At 41.6% G+C, this 25,854-nt stretch overlaps 1 protein-coding gene across 4 annotated transcripts in view; it reads right to left on the bottom strand.

Moving 5' to 3' along the window:
- Positions 1 to 25,854, bottom strand: part of CAST (calpastatin) — a 110,533-nt gene that overhangs the window by 13,968 nt on the left and 70,711 nt on the right. For all 4 annotated transcript variants that reach the window (XM_081088663.1, XM_081088662.1, XM_081088664.1 and 1 more), the window contains 17 exons: positions 25,338 to 25,436; positions 23,851 to 23,931; positions 23,002 to 23,040; positions 22,421 to 22,513; positions 22,203 to 22,292; positions 20,960 to 21,061; positions 17,888 to 17,971; positions 16,899 to 16,946; positions 15,688 to 15,783; positions 13,892 to 13,987; positions 9,840 to 9,941; positions 9,252 to 9,335; positions 7,460 to 7,510; positions 7,226 to 7,297; positions 5,439 to 5,540; positions 2,335 to 2,436; positions 1,119 to 1,211 (listed from right to left, as the gene is read on the bottom strand). In XM_081088663.1, coding sequence (XP_080944789.1) covers positions 1,119 to 1,211; positions 2,335 to 2,436; positions 5,439 to 5,540; positions 7,226 to 7,297; positions 7,460 to 7,510; positions 9,252 to 9,335; positions 9,840 to 9,941; positions 13,892 to 13,987; positions 15,688 to 15,783; positions 16,899 to 16,946; positions 17,888 to 17,971; positions 20,960 to 21,061; positions 22,203 to 22,292; positions 22,421 to 22,513; positions 23,002 to 23,040; positions 23,851 to 23,931; positions 25,338 to 25,436 — 1,434 coding nt within the window. The remainder of the gene's footprint in view (positions 1 to 1,118; positions 1,212 to 2,334; positions 2,437 to 5,438; positions 5,541 to 7,225; positions 7,298 to 7,459; positions 7,511 to 9,251; positions 9,336 to 9,839; positions 9,942 to 13,891; positions 13,988 to 15,687; positions 15,784 to 16,898; positions 16,947 to 17,887; positions 17,972 to 20,959; positions 21,062 to 22,202; positions 22,293 to 22,420; positions 22,514 to 23,001; positions 23,041 to 23,850; positions 23,932 to 25,337; positions 25,437 to 25,854) is intronic.

The raw sequence follows: 25,854 nt of genomic DNA, 5'->3' as shown, positions 1-25,854 counted from the left end.
ACCAGCTTTGCTTAGTTACCACCCTATAACTATTGCAGTTTCCTGGGAGAAAAAGCAAGAGTGAGAGTCTGGTCCTGGAGGTGAAAGAAACACTGTTTAGGAACTTTCTGCCATCATGTGTTACAATTCTACTTAGAATATTACAAAAGCAACTTGTGATTTTATGGCTTAGTTACTGCAGCTTATTATAGGTCAGAAGGATTTGAGGAGCAGTCTGCAGAGCACAACCCGTCAGGGATTTTTCCCATCTACAAAGGCAAGGACATTAAATAATTCATTTCCCAACAATTCAAGCAGGATCAGGTGGGACTACCAAAGCAGGGAGGATTGTAGCTGGGTGCAGAATTGCTATCATGAGGAATACTGAATGAAAGCAAGGAGAATGGATTCCTCCTGTAAGAGAGACACTCAAGCTGGTAACCCCCATAAACTAAATGCAGGACAGAAAGACGGATGTAACTTGGACTCCCTTGTTTGTATTTGATGAACAGGCCTGGAAAGGGTGATGTGTCATCTAATTGACTTGAAGCTAGGAGCCAAACAGAATGCGGAGAGATACAGGCCAGGTTGACCTAAGAAAAACTGGCTTCTGTTAGAGGCAAAGGCCAGGATTTCTTGACAGAATATGTGTAGCTATAGAAATGGGACTTATGATTGAGGATAGGGTTTTGTGGGTGTAGGAGAAGGAAGAAAGGGAGACCCCAGGTTTGCAGGTGCCTTATTTGCCCTATTAATTATTCCAATCCTAGCTCCTTAAACAGGGAGATTCTGCTTCAGTTAGGATTACAAATACCATTATTCTTTTTGATAGTCTTTTCTTGTAAAAAGAATTCATTTGTGTACATGCCTTGGAATCTCTGTTGAGCATCAGTGAGTGACTGCACATTATTCAACTCTCTTTACACCACGGTGTCCACATAACGAAACATCAAACAATATTGGCGTCAATAAATATTAAATAGAATCCTAGAAAGCCTGTTTATCATGGGCACATTAAAAATAGTCACATTACATTTTTATGCTACTCTTAAAGTGTGCCTTCCTAGTCATGTCAAGTGAGGGTTGAATTTAAAAGGCTTTGTTATATGTATCCGATCTAGACATTTGCCTTCGTTTACCTTATCATCGTTATCCAAGAGGTGTCTGTATTCAGGTGGGATAGTGTCATCTCTTTCTCCCAGCTTGTCTCTATGTTCAGCTTTCGCTCTTTCCTGTAAACATTGAATGGATATAATTACTATTCCTTTCCTCCTTTGCTTATTGTGAAATGCAGCATTTTCAGCATTTATTGTATGTTATTTTCTGAGGCAAAACATATGATCTTTTTTATTTAAGAGAACAAAATGCATGACTTGAACATACTATCAGTTGATGGAAAAAAGTAAACCCATGTGCTTCTATGTCAGTTTACATCTGTGAATTTTCCACCTGTATTTTAAACGGAAGTAAATTATTAAATAATTATTCCAGAAACCATGTAAAGAGATAAAATTCAAGGGCATAAAATACCTTTTACTGTGCGTTTCACTTTTCAAACAAAAGAATTAAGTCACTGTAGCTTGGCTTTAGATAGGTAGCCACTATTTTTTAGCAACCCTGACTGGATGCGCTGACCGCTGGTGTTGCAAGTGAGAAAATACCTGCTGTTAAGTAAGCAGCACCTGGAGCCTAGCATCCCACCTCAGTGGGGTGTGGCTGGTCTCTCCCCAGCCCAGGGAGTGCTTTAGATTTTGTTTTTCTGCATCTTTTAAGTTTCATTTTTCAAATATAGGCTAAGTTCACATTCAGTATTCCTATGTAATGATTTTTGAAATGTCTTGTTTTTGGGACACCAATTTGGATGGTCAGTTTACTTCCTGGCTCCAAGCTAAATGGATTGTTGAATATTGTATGTTAAGTATAAACACATGTTGTATAAGATATGGAGAGATAACAGTTTGTGCCTTGCAGACACACCTCTGCACAGTGTTGAACTCCTGGTCCCACGCTCTCTTCCTTTGGGAATTTGCACACAGTTAGTTATGCCAGCAGAGAAGGCTTCTCGGGAAACCTCTGCCACGATGTGCACACCTAAGAAATGCACACTTATGGGTGTCATATGCTTTTCCATCATAACAAGGTTTGGCCTCACAAACAGGACATTTGCCTGAATCTGTGACACAGCGTAGTCCTCACCGAGGAAGTAAAGAAATACAACATAGACCACAGAGAGGGGGAAAAATGAAAGTTCTCCAACTATTCACTAACTCCAGACAAAGTTGGAAGTTATTTTTTTTGTGTGTGTAGAGGGTAGAGTATTCTATGCTGTGAAAAAAAGCCTTAAATTTTCTTTACCTTGACTTTATCCTTTATTGGCTTGTCCTCATCTGGATCAGGCTGCCTCTGCCCTAGACTGTCCGAAAGTTGATCCAGGGCATCGTCAAGTTCTTTGTCCTTCTGTTAAGGTAAATCTGAATTAATCACTGGTTAGCCAAATCAGATCACCCATTGGAGAATGGCCCCAACATCACCGCTAATACTTCCATGAGGATTTTCACGAGGGAGATGGACTGGGTGGGTGGAAGGCACTGGACTGCCAACCCTTGGTCAGTGCTTTTCTCTCTGCTCTCTGGCTCTCAGTGACCTCTTGGCACCTGTCTACCCCTGCCCCACCCCCGGATATCTTGTACCATCTAAGAAAAGAAGTCTCTCTAAAAAAAATGGGGTTCTCTGGCCTGATTTGCTTGGAAATATGTCTTAAAATGCTTTCAGTGTATGTAACACTACTGGTGACAATCTAATGTCCCCAGCAATGAATTATTATAGTTTAGTTTACTCTTTGATTCTGGAGTATATTCATTTAAATACAGATTACACCTAGTTTTGGTGATGGCTCCAAATAAAATATTAACTAAAACTAGATCCTCTGTTGGAAAAACTGATTTAAAAAAAGGTAGCATTCTAAAACACACCTGTGAAAGGCAGATGCATGCAAAAAAACTAGACCACCTTCATAAAACTCTCAGGAGAAAACATAGGCAGTAAAATCTCTGACATATATAGGCAAGAGAAACAAAAGAAAAAATAAATGAGACTACATCAAACTAAAAAGTTTTAGTACAGCAAAGGAAACCAACAAAATGAAAAGACAACCTACTAAATGGGAGAAAATATTTGCCAATGATTAGGGGCTAATATCCAAAATTTATAAAGAACTTGTACAACAAACAATCCAATTTAAAAATGTGCAGAGGACCTGAATAGATACTTCTCCAAACAGGACACACAGATGGCCAACAGACATACAAAAGGATGCTCACTGTCACTAATCACCAGAGAAATGCAAATTAAAACCACGTGATGGTGGGAATGCAGATAGGTGCAACCACTATGGAAAACAGTATGGAGATTCATAAAAAAAAAAATTGGAACTGCCTTATGACCCAGAAATTCCACTTCTGGGTATATATCCAAAGAAACGCAAAACACTCATTCGAAAGGATATATACCATTGCCAGTGTTACATATAATAGCCAAGATTTGGAAGCAGCCCAAGTGCCCATCAAAAGAGCAAAATCCTACCATTTGCAACAGCACAGATGGACCTAGAGCAGTGTTTCTCAACCTTCCTAATGCCGCGGCCCTTTAATACAGTTCCTCATGTTGTGGTGACCCCCAACCATAAAATTATTTTCGTTGCTACTTCACAATCGTAATTTTGCTACTGTTATGAATCGTAATGTAAATATCTGATATGCTATATGTGTTTTCCGATGGTCTTAGGCGACCCCTGTGAAAGGGTCGTTCAACCCCCAAAGGGGTCGCGACCCACAGGTTGAGAACCACTGACCTAGAGGGTATTGTGCTAAGTGAAATGAGTCAGTCAGAGAAAGACAACTAACATGATTTTACTTATATGTAGAATCTAAAGAACAAAACTGAAACAGACTCAGAGATGCAGAGAGCAGATGATGGTTGCCAGCGGGGAGCAGCATTGGGGGACTGGGTGAAAAAGGTGAAGGAATTGAGAGGCGACAAAATAGTCTTGGGATATAAAGTACAGCATAGGGAACATAGTTCATATTTAATAACTACGTATGGTGCCCACTGGGTCCTGGAAATAGTGGGGAGGGGACACTTTGTAAAGTATATGATTATCTAACCACTATGCTGTACACCTGAAACTAATGCAAATTAATATTAGATGTAAACTGTAGTTGAAAAAGAAAAATAACTGAAAGAAAATAAAATCGGGAATCTTTTTGCTTAAAAAGAAAAGGCCTTTGATTGTGGATGTCTACTAACAGCCTCCGCCGGGGCAGAGCCCCTCACCTGAGTATTAAGAACTGAAGTGTTAAGGCGGCCTGGGTTATTAATGATTCCTCCTTTCTGCGGCACAGGGCTTTCATCCTGTGGGTGTCACACACACACACACACACACATTTCATCCTGTGGGTATCACACACACACACACACACACACACACACACACACACACACACACAGCATTTTACTAGCTTTACGTGCTCCCTGAAAGCCCAGGATTATAGCTGCTGCTGGTGGAGCTGCCCGCCCGCCCGCCGCAGGGTCTGGGCTTTGTCATTTGTGCCTCTGGATATTTTCAGATGCTCCTGAGGCTGACCCAGCAGGCTGAAAATTCACTCAGAATCTCTGACTACAGCACTAAGTGAGCTTTGATGCCACATCAAAAGGAGAGGAAGCATAGCTGACTTCACGAAAGCTACTTCATCTCCATCTAGCAAACCCGGCGCTTCTCAACCAGGGGAGATGGGGGTCTGGTTTAGGGCAATCTCTATCTTTTGATGTGCCGTGGTCTCCTCGATAATTTCACATTTGGTACTGCGCAGAAAATTAATCAAGGAAGTCTGGAAGAACTTTGATCCCTCAGTCTTGCCTCGGAACATGTAAATAATTAAAACAGTATTGATGCTGAGGTTTTTCTATTGCTAGCATGAAAATGACACATTTTCAACTGGTGTGAATGGGAGGAAAACAATGCCAGTCCATGCTACGTTTGTTAGTTTTTTGGGGGGAGAAGCTCAAATACTGAACAATTCCATAAAATAAACTTGAAGTTAAATAATGGATAGTATTTATGGTGTGTGTTAAGAAAAAAAGAAGAAAAATCAATGATCAGAAAAGCTGAAAAAAAAATTTCAAATCAAATAATTTAAATATGTACACAATGCACTTTCAATTCTAATAAAGCAACAATTTAAGCTCCTCAACTGTGTATAAAATATTTTCACATATATTGTTTCCTTTGGTCATTTTCAATGTTCTGTCATCTCCCTAAGTCACTAATCTTCTCTCTTCTGAAGGTGCCCAATCTTTCTAACAATTTTTGTCTGTTTCCGCTTACTCTAAGCAGGAGTCCTACTTTCTTTCCTCTGGTTGTTGCTACCGTGGAAAAAGTATTTATAAAATATGTTGCTTACCAGAGTGCTAGGGGGTGGGCCTGCAGAGTGCGTCATTGCAGCTGGGGTTTGGGAAACCAGTTCGGAGATGGCAGCTGTGAGTTTAGTATTGTCAAATGGCTTCTGTTAAAAGACAGACAGACTTTGATCATTAATATGTTATATACAAAACTATGTTCACAATGCCATCACTTAAATACAACTCTTAATATAGCTTTATGATTGTTAATTCTCTTGATCCAAAGGGAAAGCCTAGTAACATAGAATCTTAAGAACGATTTTTATTCTATTTCTTACTCCATGGTATTATTTTGCACAACTTCTATTCCTATTTATGATTCTAAATGGTGCTCAGTAATCTAATGACTTAGAGCTTCATGGGTTGTTTACACATTTCTTATTATATTTTTGCAGTTTTTCAGCTTTCTTCTGTGTAATTAGTTGCCCTGAATCAAAGTTCTAGCAGTGGTTCTTTTTTTTTTTTTGGTGTTAGCTAAATTCTGCCAAACTGCCCTCTCAGAAGTTACTAGGAAGTTATACTGTTAAAAGCAGTGAATAAGCAAGCCTTGCTCACCAAAATGAGGTATTTATCATATATTTCAAATTCTGATAATATATTAGGTATGATGTACAACTGTTACCCGTTATATAGTATGAAGTTTCAGTTTTATTATTATTCCAGAATCTTTATGAAGTGATTTCTTCTCTCATTTTAAAAATATACTAAATCTGTCATTTATGTTCATTTCTTGATTTCTTTTTCCATTGCCCTGTGACTTTGCTTTCTGAATAAGAACTGTATTTTTTTTTAACCATTATTGTATTATAAAGCCTTGTGTTTAGTTAGGTTAATCTTCCCTAAAAAGAGCGAAAAATGTTTTTCAGTATTTTTTTTCACATTTTTATGCATTCCCTTTCAAATATATTTCAGAATAACTTTGAGTTAAAGTAACATTACTACTTTTAAAAAATATTAACTTAAAAATGACTGGAAATAATTGTTGTCATCCTTTTAAGACATTTATCAAACTGCGTTAGATGTATGGGTTTTAATATCTTCATATTCTTGTTTTTGTTTTGTCTTCTATTGCAATTTTCTGTATATATGTCTACATCTTGTTAATTACATTTTCTAATCTGTTACTAATATACATAGCATACATAATGTTATGTACAAAGGTGAGAGCAAAAACTTCTGACAACTCCAAGGAATCATTATTTTTTTCTACTTGTCACTTATTCTATTTCTCAACTGATACATATTTTCCATGCCATTGTTCACATAGGATTAAATAACCCAGACTCCACAGAAAAGGTTCTGCAGTTACATATGTTTGGAAACTCCAAAAGTCCTGAAAATCCTACAGTGGAGAAACCTGCTTACGGTTACCCAACATTTTCCAAACTTTCTAGTAACAGAATTCCCTTTGAAGGCCTATATATTCCACAGGAAGCTAAGTTTCCTTAGAGGTAATTTGGAAAATGACCAAATTGTAGGATATCAACTGGTAAAGTTGTCTAAGAAGTAATTTTAGATAAACTCAATTTGAAATTCTCTTTTGATAGGTGTACTGATAGAGTACATACTCATCACTGGTTTAATTAGTGACACTGTTGAAAATATTAACTGTGCTGAAACAATATTTACTATTTCATGATGCAACACATTTTTAGTGGCTACTTTGGGTTGAGGGCCATTAATTCTGTGACTGTTTCCTCAGCTCCCAAGTCAGATTCCAAGTCACAGGTTTCCATTTATTTCTGCCACTCTGAAAGTGAGGAAATAAAACCAGGGGTTTCAGACTTACAAGTGGTGAAGTGTCTGGGGGTCCACCGAAGTCCTTAGACAAGGCATCAAGAAGGAAGTCTTCACTCAAGGGCTGCAAGAACCAGGAAATGTATCAGACACCTCATTTGTCTCATCTTCAAAATGACGTTAGTATTCATAAGCTGGTCAACTCATTAAGAAGAGCTATGCCCTTCCTGAATTACAGTCAGGGCCACGTGAGAAAGACATGCTCAGAGAAAACTGGCTTGCTTACTGGGAGCGATTCCTTGGACTCTTTCGGCAGGAGTGGTTTCCCGTCTTTGTCCTATCCAGGGGGAGAAAAACATGGCACTGAGTCATTTCGCATTCATCCTAAGGATGGACTCTTATAAACATTATCAGGTTATACCTGATGTTGCAGTGCATTATCAATTAGATCATCATTTCAGGAAACAGAGTCTCTCACCAGAGAATATGCCATAATTAGTTCATGGCACCAGACAGCTCACATATACCAGGTACTCCCTGGGCACAAGGGCTACAAAGCTGACGGGGCAGCCTGTGACCTTGGAAGCGCACAAACAAGTGCCGGAAAAAACACGTGAACGGTTCATGTATGCGGCGCGTGGCGCTGTGACAGGGCACCTGCAGGGCGCCGTGGGAGCGTGGGGTGAGCCTGGGGGTCGGAGGGCTTGCAGAAGTAGCTTAGAAAAAGCTGGTTAACTTTAGAGGCAACGTGAACCTTCCACCAAACAAAGTGGTCAGGGAAAGCCAATCCACTGCTACTAAAATTCAGCAAAGGGAGCGAGAAAGCAACCAACATCCCATGAGGAGGAGAGTGACCTGCCTCTACACATCTGGGGAGGGGGTGAGTAGGGACAGAACACGTGGCCGGTAAGAAGCTCTCTAAAACCTTGCAACAGCAAACACACAAGCCCATATTACTAATAGAAATGCCATGGTCTCAACTGAACTGTGAAATACAGAAGCAGCCCTAGCCGGTTTTTCTCAGCGGATAGAGAATTGGCCTGTGGACCCAAGGGTCCCGGTTTGGTTCCACTTGCAGGCTTCTCCCTGTCCCGGGCTCAGGTTGGGGCTTGTGCAGGAGGCAGCCAATCGATGTGTTTCTCTCACTTTGATATTTCTGTCTTTCCCTCTCTCTAAATACCAATGGAAAAATACCCTTGGGTGAGGATTAAAAAAAAAAATGCAGAAGCAAGCAGAATAATAAACTCTTAACCTGGGAGAGCTCAATAGAGCTCCCATCTTAGCCTGACAAAAGGAGCAGTGCACATGGGATGAGGAAGGGGAGTATCAGGTGGATTTTCCTGAACTGTTCATGTTTAGGTGGATATCCTCTTAAGTAACGGCACGTAATGGAGATGACTGGCATCTGTTCTACTGCCCATGCATCTGCTCCTGTTCAAGTGGCTGAACTTAAACTACAAGATTCATACTGGGGTCTCCCCTGTCACTTGTTCTGAACAATCTGTACATCCAAAATAAAGAAAACAGTGCTCTTATTTTTTTCTTTATATCTAAAAGTTGCAAATTTTCCCTCACAGGAAACAACTGTCCATTTCCATTTTCCTATCTATATAAAGCTTTCTAAGTTTTCTTCTGGTATTGTAACAAACCATGGATTAGATGGGAAAAATTAGGTAGCTTACCAGTGGTCGGCAAACTCATAAGAGAGCCAAATATCAACAGTACAAAGATTGAAATTTCTTTTGAGAGCCAAATTTTTTAACTTAATTAGGGTACTCCTAAGGCTTAGGAAGAGCCACACTCAAGGGGCCAAAGAGCTGAGTGTGGCTCTCGAGCTGCAGTTTGCCGACCATGGGCTTAGACCTTAGATTATTTTCACTTCAGGGAGGACTAAAAATGCCAGTTAGGAATATTTTAGCTTCACATCTGGTGCGCTAACAGGATATCAATACTATTTGGTATTTGAAGTATTAAAAAGCAGATGTTTATATTCCAGGTCTGCTCCCATGCCCCTTTTTACGTATGTGGAATTCAGTATGAATTAAAATAAAGTAGAACGTACACCCCAGCCGATTTACCTTGGCCTCTTCTAGTCTATAGTCAGGAGGAATTGTTTCTTCTTTTTCACCAAGCTTTTCTCGATCCTCCTCTTTGGTTTTCTCCTAAATAGAAATTATACCATTTCCATTGTCAATACATCTTTTCTCCATAGAGCGGCTGCCTGAATGACTAAAGCTGAGGTAAATGCTAGTACGTCCATCATTAGGTTAGAACGCACATATGACCCTATGGGCAGAGTTCCGACGGCACCTTAATCTTTAACAGTGTCCCGGTTTAGCGGGCTCAGACCCCACCACGGAGCCTGCTGGGCTCCAAGGAAGTCCCGAGGAAGCGGGCAACTGCCACTTCTCCCCTGAGCCCTGGGCAACAGGCGTGCAGGTGGGCCAGGGGAGACCCCGGGCTCTGACACGGGCATGCTGTCCATCCACCGCCGTGCTCACGCCTGATGCCCGCTCAGGCCGAGCTTCTTAAGCAGGGTAAGTGCCGCAACAGGGAAAGCCAGCTGGTCACGTGTTGTGGGAAACATTCTAAAAAATGGCGCACTTATTTGGGGACTGAGGGTGATCAATGGTAGTTATGTCTAGAAGCATCTGAGCTGCCGTTACCTTGACTTTATCCTCCGCCGGCTTTCCATCTTCTGGGTCCGCCTCCCGTTTCCCCAGGCTGCCAGCCAAGGCTTCCACGGCGTCGTCGGGCACCATGCCCTTCTACAATACAGCAGCGGAGGCACGAAATAGGGGGTTAATGCCTCCCTTTAAAGAGACTACATCAAACAATTCAGAAGGGCACATCCTTATTTCAGACCTGGATAAGAAGCGCATGTTACCTTTTAATCATTTGGATTATCAACTGAATTAGAATCTACGTTAGAAATCAGAGCAAGTTTCATGTATTAAGCATGAAGTGTGTGCAACGGATATACCGACACTGAGGAACTGGTAAGCTCTCACCCAGCGGCTTTGGTTTGGATGTAAGGCAGGCAACGGAAGAGGGGCCCCACAGACAAGCTGACAGCCAGGACAGAAGAAAGGAGTGGTTTTCTGAGGCTGTTCTTGAGGCGGTGAAGGAACGGTTTCCAGAGAAGCCCAGGAGAGGACATTCTTCTCGATGTGCTGGGAACCAGCCTGGCCGTCCCGGGGGGGGGGGGGGGGGGGGGGGGGGGGTGGGGGGGGAGGGGGGGGGTCCTGCTGAGGCACAGAAGCCCATGTCGGCAAGCTGGCCTCGCCTGCTCAAAGGGATTCACGCTGACCCAGGTGAACGCCTGTGGCTGATTGACCCGAGGGGCACAATGACACTGTGGTCCGGTTCAAATGAAATGTGCTCCCTCATGATGTAGTGAGAACGTGGGTGGACATCGAGCATAAATGGTATAAAAGGGAAAACAAGGAGAAACTAACTACGCTTGGGCTAAAAGAAAGGACTATATCTGGCTTCTTCCAAACCACAGGCCACGAGCCACATGTGAATGGCTCGTGAAATCAATTTAGGGTTCGTGGCCAGGACATTTTGTTTTTTAATAAAACAGTAGAACAGAACACATCTTGCATAACAACGATAAGTACCACTTATTAAACTGCTGTTTCTATTGTGTGGGTCCTAGGTTGTGATATCAATACATTTCCTACTATTGGTCTTGGCCAAAAATATGAAAGCCCCTGAATTAAACAGTCTCCCAAACTTTATTCTTATCGGAAAAGTCTATGACCTCAGGCTGAGTATATATTGGGATTTTAGAGTAAAAGTCTCTTTCTCTTGTATAGCTTGGCCATCATTCCAAGTGAAAAAAGTTGTTTCTCTGCCAAACTGCACTGCCTAAGGGAGTACCACCACCGAGGAAAGGGAGCCTAAGTGGAAAGTGATTTATCGCCATCTAGTGGTTGGATGCTGCATAGATTTTTATTCCAAGAGCAACGAAAATCCCTGCTTGTAACTAATTTGTTTGCGATTATATCTAAATTGCAAGAGTTGCAGCAATCCCAAATCTTAGCCAAGCAACTGGAGTTGCTATCTGATCCCAGACACCTGCTCACACTCTATGTCTGCTTTCTCCTACTCTCTGCTGTAGAATCTTTCGAAACCACTCTTTCCTGAGCCTCTGTCCTTTGACTTAAGAAATAAGTGATTTCCAGCCTTAAAAAAAAGATGAAATACTGCCTCTTGTGACAACATGGGTGGATATTATGCTAAGAGAAATAAGTCAGACAGAAAGTCAAGAATCATATGATTTCACTCATATGTGGGATATAAAACTGAAAGCAACAAATGAACAGACAAGAAAAACAAACAAAAATTCATAGACACAGACAAGAGTATGGTGGTTACCAGAGGGAAGTGGGGGTGGGGAAGGTAGGGCAAAGGGGGTCAAATATATGGTGGTAGAAGAAAATTTGACTTTGGATGATAAACGTACAATGCAATATACAAATGATAAATCATAGAACTGAACACTTGAAACCTATATCATTTTATTAACCAACATCACCCCAATAAATTTCATGGGGAAAAAAAAGTGCAACAGAAAAGCTTGGAGAAGCAGCAGCAGTCTTAAGAATTAAGGAATCTGGAAATAGGACTAAAACTTCTATTTCTACAGCATTTCATGTTGTCAGATTCAGAACCAGAACTCAGATCTCTGGATTTCCTCAATAAATGTTCTTTACATACAAACAAGAACCACATCGTCACCTCCTGCCTCTGGTCTTTGTTACCTTTTGCTCACTAATCCTCAAGCCTTTCTCGAGTCCTCTGACCTTTATCACACACTGTAGCTATTCTCTGGTTCCCAAGGGTGTCACAATCCCAGAAACGCCAGCGAACCTCGGTGACGGTAATCTTGGCAACTGTGGTAACCAGAGCTGCTGGGGCACAGGCCCGGGAAAGGGGGTCAGAGAGCGGGAAAACAAGAGCTCTGTTTGTTTTCTGTCCACTAAACGCCCAATGCTGGGCTCTACAGTCAGGGTGAGGTTGGAGAGGAAGTCACTGAGCCCTCTTAGGCCCTGGCAGTCACACTTGGCATGCGCAGTGGATGACACATGCTTAGGGCACAGGGTTCCGCCCTGGAATGCTGGCTATTATCGTCCTGATTCCCATCTCGGCCTCTGTTCCTACGCCTTCTCCAACCTGTTCTCGGGTTCTCTCCTCTCTCCTGGTCTTTGCCACCATGGCCTGTGCCTGGCTCCCACAATGCTGAACTTCTAGAGCAGCGGTTCTCAACCTGTGGGTCGCGACCCCTTTGGGGGTCAAACGACCCTTTCACAGGGGTCGCCTAAGACCATCGGAAAACACATATAATTACATATTGTTTTGTGATTAATCACTATGCTTTAATTATGTTCAATTTGTAACAATGAAAATACATCCTGCCTATCAGATATTTAATTACAATTCATAACGGTAGCAAAATTACAGTTATGGAGTAGCAACGAAAATAATTTTATGGTTGGGGGTCACCACAACATGAGGAACTGTACTAAAGGGTCGCGGCATTAGGAAGGTTGAGAACCACTGTTCTAGAGAGTACCCTGAAACCTCAAGAAAGAGGGGGGGCTCAAATCTTGCATATGGCAGGAAGGAGACCCTGGGCTTTGAGGGGATTCGCAGTTGGCACCAAGGACTTCCCTGGTGGGAAGAGCCACTGCCGGACACCCAGGACACTGGCCCTACACCTCAAACACCTATGCACATATCCCAAGTGCTGCACACCCGGTCCTGGCCTGTCCTCGGCTCACTGGTCTCCCCACAAAACAGCGCTACTCCCACCCTCAGTGTGACGCTGCCCATCACCTGCAAGCCTTTCCTAATTCTCCCGGAGGGTGAGGCACCCACAGTCCCTGTGCCCTTTTCCACATGAGTGATCAAGTTGTGCCGTAAGCTTGAGATCTGACCCATATCCACACTAGACTTGAAGGTAGCTTAGAGCTGGAGCCATATTTTCATTTCAGGTTCTGAAAGGTTAAGTTGCTTATTCAAGGTCAGTTTATAGGTTCATTTCCCTCATCTATAACAGATGATCAGTCTGTATCGTGTCCCTGTGAAAATTTAAGAAGATACTATAAAGCATCTAGAACAGGTTAACTATTCAGAGTACAGAGCCACCAAGTCTGTAGTACTGAAACATAGACCACTGATGTTATTTTCTAAGTCAGGCTCTATGGGCTAGTGAATTCAAAAGGAAACAAAGATTCCACTAGTTAAATATCAGAATTCATCCAAAAGATAGAAAGTGAGAGAGAGGCAAGAAATGAAGAAGGGAGAGGAGCTGAGTCAATCTCTCCCCCTTCAGGTGGGAGTGGGGGTCCTGATGATACTGGTGCAGATTGTCCCCCCAGGAGTCAGGAAAAGGGAGATCGGGCTCTTTGTGGAACTCCAAATAGGCTCGAAAAATGCAGAAAAGTAAAAAAGCATGACTACTCACCATCACTGAGGAACTACAAAGGATTTCAGAAGGTGCAAGAAAAACACAGCTTACAGGAATCTAATTAAAAATTTAAATATAGCCTGACTTTCTAGCACACCCTGAAGCCCCAAACAGTAGCGACTAGAGCTAGAGAAGATTTCTTATTGTGTCAGAATAAAACCATAGGTTGGTGCACAGAGCAGTGTATGGGAGGAATATCACTTTCCCGGGACATTTCTCAGTGCCCAGAGGACCACTCACCAAGGCCGCAGGCTTGGGTGGTGCTGACTGCACACTGCACAAGGAGGCTCGAGGCACATCCTCTCCCACTGGAGCCGGGGCGGCGGCCTGCGGTTCCTGTGGGAAGAAGCAGGTATGATGACGCACTTTTTGAGCTATCTGGTTGGTAACACTGAACAATGATGAATCAACAATACACTCAGCTACAGAATACTCTGTGAGCATGATTTTCCTGGACACCTAAGGTTGCTGAATAGTGAATAAGTCAAGGCATGTGAAAGCTCTTTGGCTACTGTTATTTCAACTTACTAGTAGTTTTACCTCTCTCCTTAGGTAGGTTAAGACTCAGTTTCCACATCTGAAAAGTGAGAACAATAGTAGTACCTATATATCAAGTGTTAACAGGGGGCTTTAAGGAGATAAAACATGTGAAGTGTTTTGCATAGTACCTGGGAACAGTAAATGCAATAAATTTTAGCAACTATTATTTCTGATTTCTTATTTCTATAAATTATTTCTCATCATATATCAATCATATAATACAATGCAATATTTTACATAAATACATCATTTTTATGTATCTAAGAGCACCCGGCACATTGTAAACAGCTACCTACAAATGCAAGCAGTAAGACTACCCCAGGAGTTCTCAGAGTGTGGTCCCTGGACCAGCAGCCTCAGCATTTCCAGAGAACTTATTAGAAATGTAAATTCTCAGGCCCCCACGCCAACACCACTAAATCAGAAATTCTAGGGGTAGGGCACAGCAATCTGTTTTAACAAACCCTCAGGTGATGCTGATGTATGCTAGAGTTTGAGAGCTTTATTTTATCACAAGGTAAGAATTCAAATAAACTATAATCCAGGCATTTATGGAAATCTATCCTATGTGCACGGTGTTTAGCAGATGACTATTAATAGGGTACGATTTCTTCTTCAAAGACCTTACTATTTAAAACTACATATAAATGTAAGGTGTAAACGACCAAGAGCAAAACAAACAAACAAACAACAAAAAACAAAAAAAAGAAGGACCATGAGCTAATAACTTGTTTGCAACAAATGCCTTAACAGGGATATATAAAGAAAGAACTACAGACTCCCTGGCATGTCATATCCTGCTGAATTAGAGTTGGAAGTGTGGTCAGGTTTGGGGAGGGGAGGGCAGGAGACAAAGGCCATATTTTAGCACAGCCTTAAAGGGATAACTAAGATGTGAGCTGATGTAGGATTAGGAGGGAAGGTTATTCCAGATGGAAGGAACCATGTGAGCAAAGCCATGGAGACACACGTTCAATGTCATAGTTTAGTGATGTGGGGATGCACCTGGGTAGAAAAGGAAGCTGGGGCCAGAACACATGAGCAGAAATTTTTCTTCTGTAGGAAATGGGTAGCTCCTGAAGGCTGGAGCAGGGGAACGACGTGACGACAAGCATGCTCAAGAAAGAATTCTGGTGGACATATAGGACGGGCTGGAAGGAGACTGAAGACAGAGACCATTGCCACCCTGAGGAGCGTGTGATGACGTTAGCTAGGTCAGTCACAGAGGCAGGAACAGAAAGGAAAGCATGGGTGTGAGCGCTTTCCCGCAGGAATAATTACAGGTCTTAAATTGCAAGAAAGTCAAGGTCAGCTTGGGGGAAGGAAGCACCTTCAGAAAAAGGCAAAACAAAAGCTGCATGTAGAAAAAGACAGCATAATGGGCTTTCTTATTAACCACTTCCTGGTAAAACACCTTCGGCATCATATTTTTAAGATTTTTAGAAAATCATTTAAAAAAAACAAACAAAGCTAGAGACTTGTTTTTAGAAACATACTTTTGTTTTTTCAGTTGGCTTAGATGGTTTTTCTTTACATTTAGCCTGGTCAAAATCTTCCGAAAGCTCATCAATGAGTTCTGATTCACTCCGGGGCTGTAATACAAGAGACATTGTATATTACGAAGTTGGTATTTTCTACTTCATTAAAAAAAAAAGTTTTCATAGAGAATTTTTTCTGATTAACACAAATAGGGACATATGAGATCTAAAACCAAGAGCTAATTTATTTTTTAAAATATTTTTGATTTTGAGAGAGGAGGGGAGAAGTACAGAAAGAAACATCAATGTGAACAAAAGCTAGTTTATAGAGGACATTCCATTTACCAATGTAAGATAAGTGTTATGCAACAAATAAGGAATATTGGACACCTCAGTGCCACAAAAATGTTAATAGTTTAAAGTTTTCTTGACACTTCAATTACAGAGTAATTTTGCTCAAATAAAATTGCCTGTTCTTTCTAACGAAGATATGTGTAGTTTTTCTTTTGTGATTGCTCTTTCTCCTTCCCACTGACTTCCTGTCTGCATAAGTCAGAGGAAGAATAGAGTATGTTCTCCTCTCCTATGACCACGTGGGGTTTTGGCAGGAAGTTGTGTTACCCTTAGTTCCTGCAGGAGAGGTGGATTATCTGCTTAGGGCATGTGGTGATTTTGCCTAATAAGAGTAACCTATGACAGAATTCAAAATCGGGGCCCCGAGTTGGGCAGCCTGAATTTGGATTCCTGGCCATGCTATGTTCTAACTGTGTAACTTAAGGCTATTTACACAATCTGTTTCCTCACCTGTAAAATGGGAATAATAATAGTACCTTCCTCGTTTAGTGAGGACACAAAAAGATGGCATATGAAAGGCATCTAGCACAACGTCAGGCACATAGTAAGTGATTAATAAATGTTGCTGGTTGATACCAAACCAACTTAAGTGATGGCAGTGCGGAATCATTAGAGTATTTGCTGCTGTGATTAGAATCAAACTCAAGTAAAGTGTTAACCTGATTTTTAAGGGCCTCTTGACATTAGCTCCTAATGTGCAGGGGATGTCACCTTGCAATGTATAACAGTCTAGTGCTAATCCATGAGGAAAATAAATATGTGAAAAAGGAGTCACAGCTCGTGTTGCTATCCTTATCCTTCTGTCACAATTATCTGAATTTATACTTTACAGCTCTACTGTTCTGTAAGTATCCAGAAAAAACTTATTTCCCAACCTTGGATTTTTCTTCAGGCTCTGGCAATAGTGGTTTTCCATCTTTATCCTGCAAATGAAATTGAAAATTCATTGAAAACTAAATAGAAACTTTTGCTTTCATATCCCATTATGTTTGTCTTGGAAAATTGCAGGATATGAGGAGAGAGCTTTTTTCTACTCATATTTGAGTGAATTTCTATTTCAGATTTATTTATAAAGTATCAGAATAAAGGGTTGAGTTGTAAAAATCAAGAGACCAAATATCAAATACAATGCACATTTACTTTTCTTTAAAAGTTGCTTTAAAAATTTTACCTATTCAATAGGAAAACTGAATTTAAAATATCTTTGGAAGAAAGGTGCTACTACATTAGTGAAATATATATATTTTTAAGTGCCAATTTTCCAACCCAGGGTGAACAGGTAGATATTATTCCTAAAATACTGTTTTAGTTTTTTTGGATATAAGGTTTCACAATTTAGAGTATTTTTAAAAGTGAAAAACTTTTCATCTATGAACATATGTGAGAATCACAACTCTTTTCTATCATACGTTTATGTGATTACTTCAAAGACATATTACAGCTATAATTACAGGAATTCGTCCACCATTCTTACCTCAAAACAAAACCTTAACTGAGGACAATGATAAACAGCCCACGTTTCTATCCGCCACTGAGATCTATGGTGCTTTTATCCAGAGCAGTTAGAGAAAAAAAGTATTCCCAGATTGTCCCTTCTGCTTTAAGGTAAAGGACCTACGTCAAGTATTGTAAATAGTAGAAAAGCTTGAATTTGTGGGAATTTTAATTACCACTTGGTCACTACTTAGGAAACCATCGCTTAGGGGGTCCGACTCTAGAGAGCAGAGATGAAAGGGTCCAGGGCGCTCAGAGTTAGCACAGAAACCAAAACAGACATGTCCTTCCGCGTCCTGGGACAGACGCCCAAACCGCCACGGAAAGCCAGAGGCGTGCGCTGCTGTGTGCGCCGCGGCTAACAACGTACCGTGGCTGGTTTCAATCTGTACTCCTCTGGGACTGTTTCGTCATCTTCACCACACTTTTCTCGTTTCTCTTCTTTGGATTTTGCCTGATGAGAATGGAGACAATAAAATACGTAAACATTTGGATAATACATGTAAAACAAGATGGTATCACTTTATGTACTTCATCGGTGGTGTAGAGAAGACCAATTCAGACAAAAGTGTGTGTAAGGGCTTTGCAAACCACAAAGCAAAGGCCGTGGTGAGCGGCTTTGAGGAAGGCAGCAAGTGGGGTGACCGAGAAAAACAGCCAGGAATCCCGGGGAGGTGACCCAGCCCTGCTCTCAGGCGCTGCATGACCTCGGGGAGCCACTTAGTCTTTCTTTGGCTCAGTTTCTTCAGCTATAAAGTGGGCCTACTAATAATCCTTACCCAGCTACTGACTTGTAAGGACTGCCAGAGGAAAGTGAATAAAATATCCTATGAGACAGTCAGGCACAGGGCAGAAGTTAGTTGCAATTATTTCAACAGCCTTCATCTTTCTTCCTCAATGAGGCAGTTCTGTACGGGGAGAAACCCAATCCTCCTGAGTGTTAACCACAGCTCGGAAACGGGAGAAGCAGCCCATCACCAATCCTGGCTGATCCATGGACAGCCAGCTTTGCCTCTTTTACAAGGACTCCCTTCAATATCACCAGGGCTTCACTCGATCAGTGAACCATGAACTACCAACTCCATCAGACATAAAAGGGTACAGTAGTTCTATAATAGATCGCTGGCTCCCAGGATATATGTAACATCTGCATTTTAAACAACTGGTGAGTAAGGCGAGGTTCCGTGATATGTCACAATGTGTACTATAGCAAGGCACAGTTTTAAACCCCAAACCAATGAGCTCCTGGGCACAAAGGTGGGCAGGTGTCACTCAGCAAATTCCAGCTCAACCCACTGCTCCCACCTACATCTCAGCCTAAGATTGTACTTCTCCATTGAATGATTAGTTAATTGATTCATTTAAAAAGATTAAGCACTTTAATGAACCAGGCACTCTTCTAGGCTTTGGGATACAGTTTTATTGTTCTATATACGTTCTACAGTTTTATATGTTTTATAGCATAACAACTCTCAATAAGGGATGAAAGTTGTGTGTTTTTTTAACATTTCCAGTTATATTCTGCAGATATGGAAGAAGGCCTATGATTAGTGGTTCTCCTCAATTCAGAGATTAGTGGGGTCTCCGCCTATAAACCAGCCTTCCCGAAAGGCACGGTCACCTGTTTGGTAGGACTGGGCCCACCCCCCCATCCCCACTTTCGCTCAGGCCTGCCCACAAGGAGAAGTACCTGCCCAGCTAGATCCTTTCTATTCCTTTGATCTTAATATTCTTTAAATGCCTGCACTGTAGGCATGGGAAGTAAATGTTTACTCAATTGAAATAGAGCCAGACTAGGTAACTACACATAGAAATGGGGGAGGTGACTAATGAAGCATCATTATAAATATTATTTTGTGTTACGAAACCTTATAAAAATGACCAGTAGGCACGGGCTCCTTCTCTGAAGCACTATGTAAGTTTTGCTCAGAGAGCTCCCCGGTGGAATGTACGGCGTGGCTGTGCACTCCTGTAGGATATGCTCTTTAGCAGTCTTATCCCACCAGACTACCCAGGAAGCAACGAATTCATCATCAGATAGTAAACCATTACACTATTTAACTTATTGTTACAGCTATTTACCTAATTTTAATCCCTCTAAGACTCTTTTTGTCCTGGGATTTATGTTGATACCTTCCCTCCCCTAATGACCATCTCATTAAATCACCCTAATTATCTGTAAGAAGCCTGAGGCTCATGGCCATGGAGCCTCTGGTCGTGGAACCCCAGCTCAACTTGGGCTGACACCTGGGTTCTGCCTGGTCCACTCGTTACTTTAGACGGGGCTTCTGTCCAGCTCCCAGCAATGTGCACCCCGCCTTGTGTTTTAATCAGTTTCCTTTCTTCCCCATGCATTACTTGGTCCTGGAAGACGAGGGCCGCCTCCCCTGCTCCCTTCTGTTCGCCTTCACCAAGCATGTTGTGCCACACTGCATCTGGTGAGCCCTCGAGGAAAGTCGAAGATAGAAACTGGCCCATTCTGGACCAGGGGGGTCCCAGACTCAGGGAGAGTTGCTGGGAGTCTGTGAGACTTGCCTTCCCCAGTGAGTCAGAACAGGAAGTGACAGCAGAGGCAGTGGCATTGTGACAGCAGCACCTGCCAGCTCCACCCCCACCCCCACCCCCCAGCTGACAGGGTGCGGCTCCTAAGGGCCCAAGCTGCACATCCATGCCTGCCCGCCCCCCATCTATGCCCCCCCCCCCGCCCCCCACAACACACACATACTGCCTTGCTGGGAATGTCCCAGGGCAATTCTCGTCTGTCCTCTTTCCCCCACAGGACTCAGTTGAAAAATGCTTTAAAAATTGTAATATTAAAACTCCACTCAATACAAGCTTGCTTTGGCTTTGTTAAGATCTTGTTAAGTGAGGTGGGATAAAAACTGCCCAGCATCATGCTCTAAGCACAAGGCAGTTTCAGTTACAGAGTAATTGCTGCTGGATTTTATTCTAATTTGAGACAAATTTTCAACATCTTTCCCCACAGTTATAAAAACAAAAGAAAAAAAGGAACTCCCTACCCACCTACAGTCAACCCACTTCTCTCCTTATAAACAGAGTCACCCCACACCCTTCTGAAAATACAAATTTCCAATTTCCATAAGAGTAGACAAACCTATTTCTCAACAGCCCACTGCCTCCATGTTATCTTGTTTAGTCAGTTGTCATTCAAGCGTTGGCAGAGGAGATTAGTGTTAACTTTAAATATTAAAATTCTAGATGGTTTATAAGACAAACACTCAAATATCCTCTTGGCTGCTAACTCCCCAGCCAGAAGGCTCTACGTGACCCAGAGACCCTGAAAGTAAGGCAGAAGGAAGAAGAGTCCATTTCAACTCTCCAATAAAATAAAAGTCAGGCAATCATTTGAAACATGCATAACATATTCAGTTTTGTAACCTGCAGACTACCATGCTCTGTATATGAACTCGAAGGTCAGTACCTCGTCGACTTCCTCAATGGAGCTGAGGTCGAGCTCGGGTTCCGACTTCCGGCGGCCCAGCGAAGCCGAAAGAGCCTCCAGGGCCTGGTCGCTCATTGCGTCCTGTGACAAAGCAAAGATTCTGCCCATTAAAAAGAGAGCATCTCCTCAGCCTGAACAATCCATCCACTTGTTTGTGAAATACACATTTTAAATCTCAAAGATGAATCATGGGTTGGGGATGGACTTTAGGAAGGCAAGTTTATCTGAAACCTAGCAAAAGAAAGAAAGAATAAAAAAAAACTTACCAGTGAGTGGAAATGGGGGCTAAGACTCTTTCTACAGTAACGGTGGTCCCAGGGGCACTGCACCTCCTCCTTAGCAAGCTAGACGTATCACTATAATCATAACTGTGCCATTATAAAATACCCATGTCAAAATAAAAGCTGCAAAAAGTGAACTTTCACTATCCTGCTTTTCTTTTTCTAAAAATGACTTCTGGCAACCCTGTCCTTGAGCAAAGCAGCTAAGCCCAGAAAGCAGGGGGACCCGGGGTGGCCCCCGCCGCCTTCTCTGCAGGCACCAAGGCTGCTCCCTGTGGGAACACCCACTCTCCGGGGTGTGGTGCTCTCACGGCTCCTCCGCCAGCCAGATAAAAATAAACTGTCCCCTCCAGGAGGGGAGAGGCAGAGCGCCCTGACAGCAACCGCTCCTCTCATTATCTGGACTCTCTGCACACGGGGCATGCTTTCTCCTGCAGCCCAGAGCTGGAGGACCACATCTCAGGGTTGGTGAGAATCAGTCCACATTGACTGTGGTTAAGCGAGGTGGACAGAAGCAGCTACAACAAGACCCCTCGAGTGGCTTCACCGGGCTCCGACTCCTTGAGGAAACCACGTTGAAGATTGTATGTTCCAAGAGTGTCATTTCTCTGGCGTCCTGCCCTCTGTGCATTGGAATGGTAAGATAGTCTTAATTCACAATCAAGAAGATTGTGCTGAAATCTCCCATAAACTGCTGCAGAAACAAGGAAGACCTGGCTGGAGGTGATGGGTATCACCCCAATTGATCTCACTGCTCCACAGACCTCTCTCACTGCTCCACAGACCTTCGGGGAGAAAGAAGCCCTGCCTCCCCCTCCCTCCACTTCCCCCTGATTCGTAATACACTTTTGGGATTGTCTGGCATCAGCTACATCAGCATCAGGAAGGCAGCTGCTGTCCCTCGAAACATGGTTATTTTCCAAAAAGTAATTAATTTATACCTTCTCCACCTTTCTTTTTTTCTCATGGGGCGGAGCAGCACTTCTGATTACTCCGGCTGACTGAGCTTTTAAAACTTCTCCCGTAGATTTCTGAAAAACAAAATACAAAAGATTAAATGTGCAGAGGAGGGAAATGTAATAACCAAAACTAGAAAGTTGTTGTTCTAAAGTTCGGGAGGGCTTCTAACAAGTTCCCCTAATAACATTCAGCACAATACCTCTTTCTCCGTTTCCTTCCCACCAGTGGTAGGAGAGCTGCAGGTGAAGTCAGATGACAAGGCATCGATGGCGTCATCGGGCCCAGGGGGTTTCTAAAGAAACAGATACCAGGATGGGTATCACGGGGGAATCATTCAAGCGAAGAATCAGATTATACACCCAGCAAAGGAAGAATGTACTCTGGCAATTCCTTTACCACCGAAGGAGATGTGTTAGTAAGATATCTCAGATGAAAGCCTATGTCTGGTAGGGAATGGGTTTTGCATTATTATTTTTCTGTTCCCTCTTCTAAATGTATTACATGTTAAGATATTCTCATCCTATTTTTATTAACATTTATTTTATTCTAAAACTTCCTGGGCTCCATTTCTCTTCCTCTAAAAAACACAAACAAAAATCCATATGAACCAATGAGCACAGACACAACCCCCACATCCTCTCCCTTTCTCTGAACAGACGAAAACTTCATCTGATTTAGAGGTTACTTTAGCCATAAAATATGGTATTGATAGCCCTATCCACCAACCAAAGATACACAAAATGTCCATTTGGATCTTAGAAGACATTTATGTAAACTCACCGGAGAGTCTGGAGGAGGCCTTGTGATCCCTTCTTTTTTCTGAAACAAACGTCAATTTGATAATGTTGAAAAGGCAAGAGTAATCCTTACAATCAGCAAAATGTGTTACTCAGTGACTGTTATGGGTTGAATTATGTCCTCCCCAAAAGCATATTATTGAATCCCTAATCATAAGCATCTCAGACTAGGACTGTGTTTGGAAATAGAGCCTTTAAAGAGGTAACTGAGTCTGGCCAGCGTGGTTGATTGTCGACCCATGAACCAGGAGATCATGCCCAGGTTGCAGGCTTGATCCCCAGTGGTGGGCGTGCGGCAGGCAATTGATCAGTGATTCTCTCTTATCATTGATATTTCTATCTCTCTCTCCCTCTCCCTTCCTCTCTGAAATCAATAAAAATATGCATTTAAAAAAAGAGAGATAACTGAGGTTACATGAGGACATTAGGATAAGGCTAATCCAATATAACTAGTGTTCTTATAAAATGGGGAAATATGGACCAGAGATACAGAGGGAAGACCACATGAAGAGATACAGGGAGAAGATAGCTCTCTACCAGCCAGGGAGAGAGGTCGCCATAAGACTTTCAGAAGGAACCAACTCTGCCCACACCTTGATTCCAGTCTCCCAGCTTCCAGAACAGTGAGACAATATATTTCTGTTGTTTAAGCCATCCAGGCTGTGATTCTTTGTTATGGCAGCCGTGGAAAACTAATACAGTGAATGTCATAGTAATGAACTTTTTATCTGCCCATTTTATTTTCTAAATTTAAAAAATTATAACTATATTGATGTGATAACGAATATATTCCAAAAGGAAATAGTAAAGTAAAAGTAAATGATTAACTTACATCCAAAAGTTCCCTGTACTTTGGAGGAATTGAGCCTTCTCTTTTACCCAATTCCTCTATGTAGATAGAAGTCATGGGATCCTGTAATAAAATCACACATTTAGGTACATTATATAATTAATTATCTGAGAATGTTATATGCATATTCTGAAACCAAAGTACTATTCCATTCTTAATTTATGAAACTTTTGAAATAAGATATAAATTATTAAGATGCCAATACTTTATACAACTCTGAAATTTGTTTACACAAATACCTCCCCTTATTTAAACAGCTTAACCCATATGTGATGCTAGAAAATATTCAAATCACTATATTAAATTTGATTCCTATATTAAAATACATTGGATTTTAAATGTTTTTCATTGTCTGATGTTTCCAATTCATACAAAAATACAGTTAAAAACAATAAATTTCTATATAACCCAACACCCAACTCTATCAGATCTATAGTCATTCTTACGTAATTTCTTCAAAACAATTAGAATGATGTCTCCTGTTTGGCCCTTTCCAATCCCATTCCCGTTCCTTGTTAACCAGAGATAGCAACTAATGTGAACTTTAAGGGTATCATACCCACCCACTGAAAGTGGAGCATATTTTAAAACGGTTATGCTACATGTAGGCATCCACAAACAATTTACAGCATTACTTTGCATATTTTCAAATGTTATATGAATGATATCATATTCAACATTATGTGTTTATAATGTATCCATGTTGGTAAATGAATAATTTGTTTTAATCACTATAAAAGCATCCCATTCTATTATCTTGTCTCCTGTTGAACACAACCATTTCCAAATGTTTCAGCTGTTCTCATCACTCCTTGTGCAGGCGTGCAAGGCTCCCTCTGGGGACTTGCTGGTGGAAGGGTATGCACATAGTCAGCATCCATGAGCTCCAGGTGAGCTGCTAATCTAATAAGTGTGAAGTGACTCCTCTCCATGTTGTAGTATCACTTTCCTAATTACTAGGGACACTTGCATTTTGTTTTAGCCCAGCAAGTTTTCTCCTAATTTTCTACTGGATTGTCTTTTTCTCACTTTTTAAAATTCTTCGTAAATTCTGGCACAAATCCTTTGTGGTGTCTGTTGCAAATATTTCCTTCCAGTCTATGGTATGTCTTTTTCTTTAAATAAAATGTCATATAATTTTCTTGCTTTTAAGGAATTAGGAATAGGGATGAAGAGAGGATGGTAAATATCTAGAAATCAAAATAAATCCAAGTCCGATCTCAAGGACAGAAAGGTATTTGTGGCTCAAAGGACTATATGCCAGGAATAATCTCAGCACAGACAATTAATAAATGTTTCCTGCGTCAACAGCCATTCCATCCCAACACTAATTTCAATTGCTGTTACTGACACTGACACCGTCCTATCTCTCTCCAAGTAACAGAACACCAAGTGGACTTTGTGCATCATGACCTTATTTTGCTCTCCTACCCTAAGAGTGAATCTTTACAGATATTAAGATCACTTACTGAAACTTCAGGTCCAGTATATGTTGTGTTATCGTGTTCAGTTTCTTCAGGTTCTCCCAACGTGTCTACTAAGTCATCCAGAGCAGCATCCATGCCTGACTGGAAAGAAGAGAGAGCAGATATTTAAATGTTATTTGTTACACATACTCCACTTTTGATTTTTTAAAACTACAAAACACCAATCTGTGTGGAAAAATACCAAACACCAAAATATCAAATAGTTAAAATCTGGTCTTAGGGTTTCAGGGAAAACGGGGGGAGGAGGGGGTGTTGGATAAAAGAGGGTGAAGAGATTAGACAAAGAACACATATGTATAATGCATAGATACAGACAACAGTGTGGTGAAGGCTGGGGGAGAGGGTGGGCAAAGGTGGGGGGAGGAGAACGGAAGACATCTGTAATAGGGTCAACAATTTTTTAAAAAATAATGAAAATGGAAGCAAGAAATATTTACACGTATTGAAGAGAAAGAAGTCTTTAGAGAAAAAAAGGCAGAAACACTCTAAAATATGACAA

Source organism: Myotis nattereri, assembly GCF_964212035.1.
Source record: "Myotis nattereri genome assembly, chromosome: 4".
NCBI classification, from domain to species: domain Eukaryota; kingdom Metazoa; phylum Chordata; class Mammalia; order Chiroptera; family Vespertilionidae; genus Myotis; species Myotis nattereri.
The sequence above is the reverse complement of the archived record's forward strand: the minus strand, read 5'-3'. Positions and strand labels throughout refer to the sequence as shown.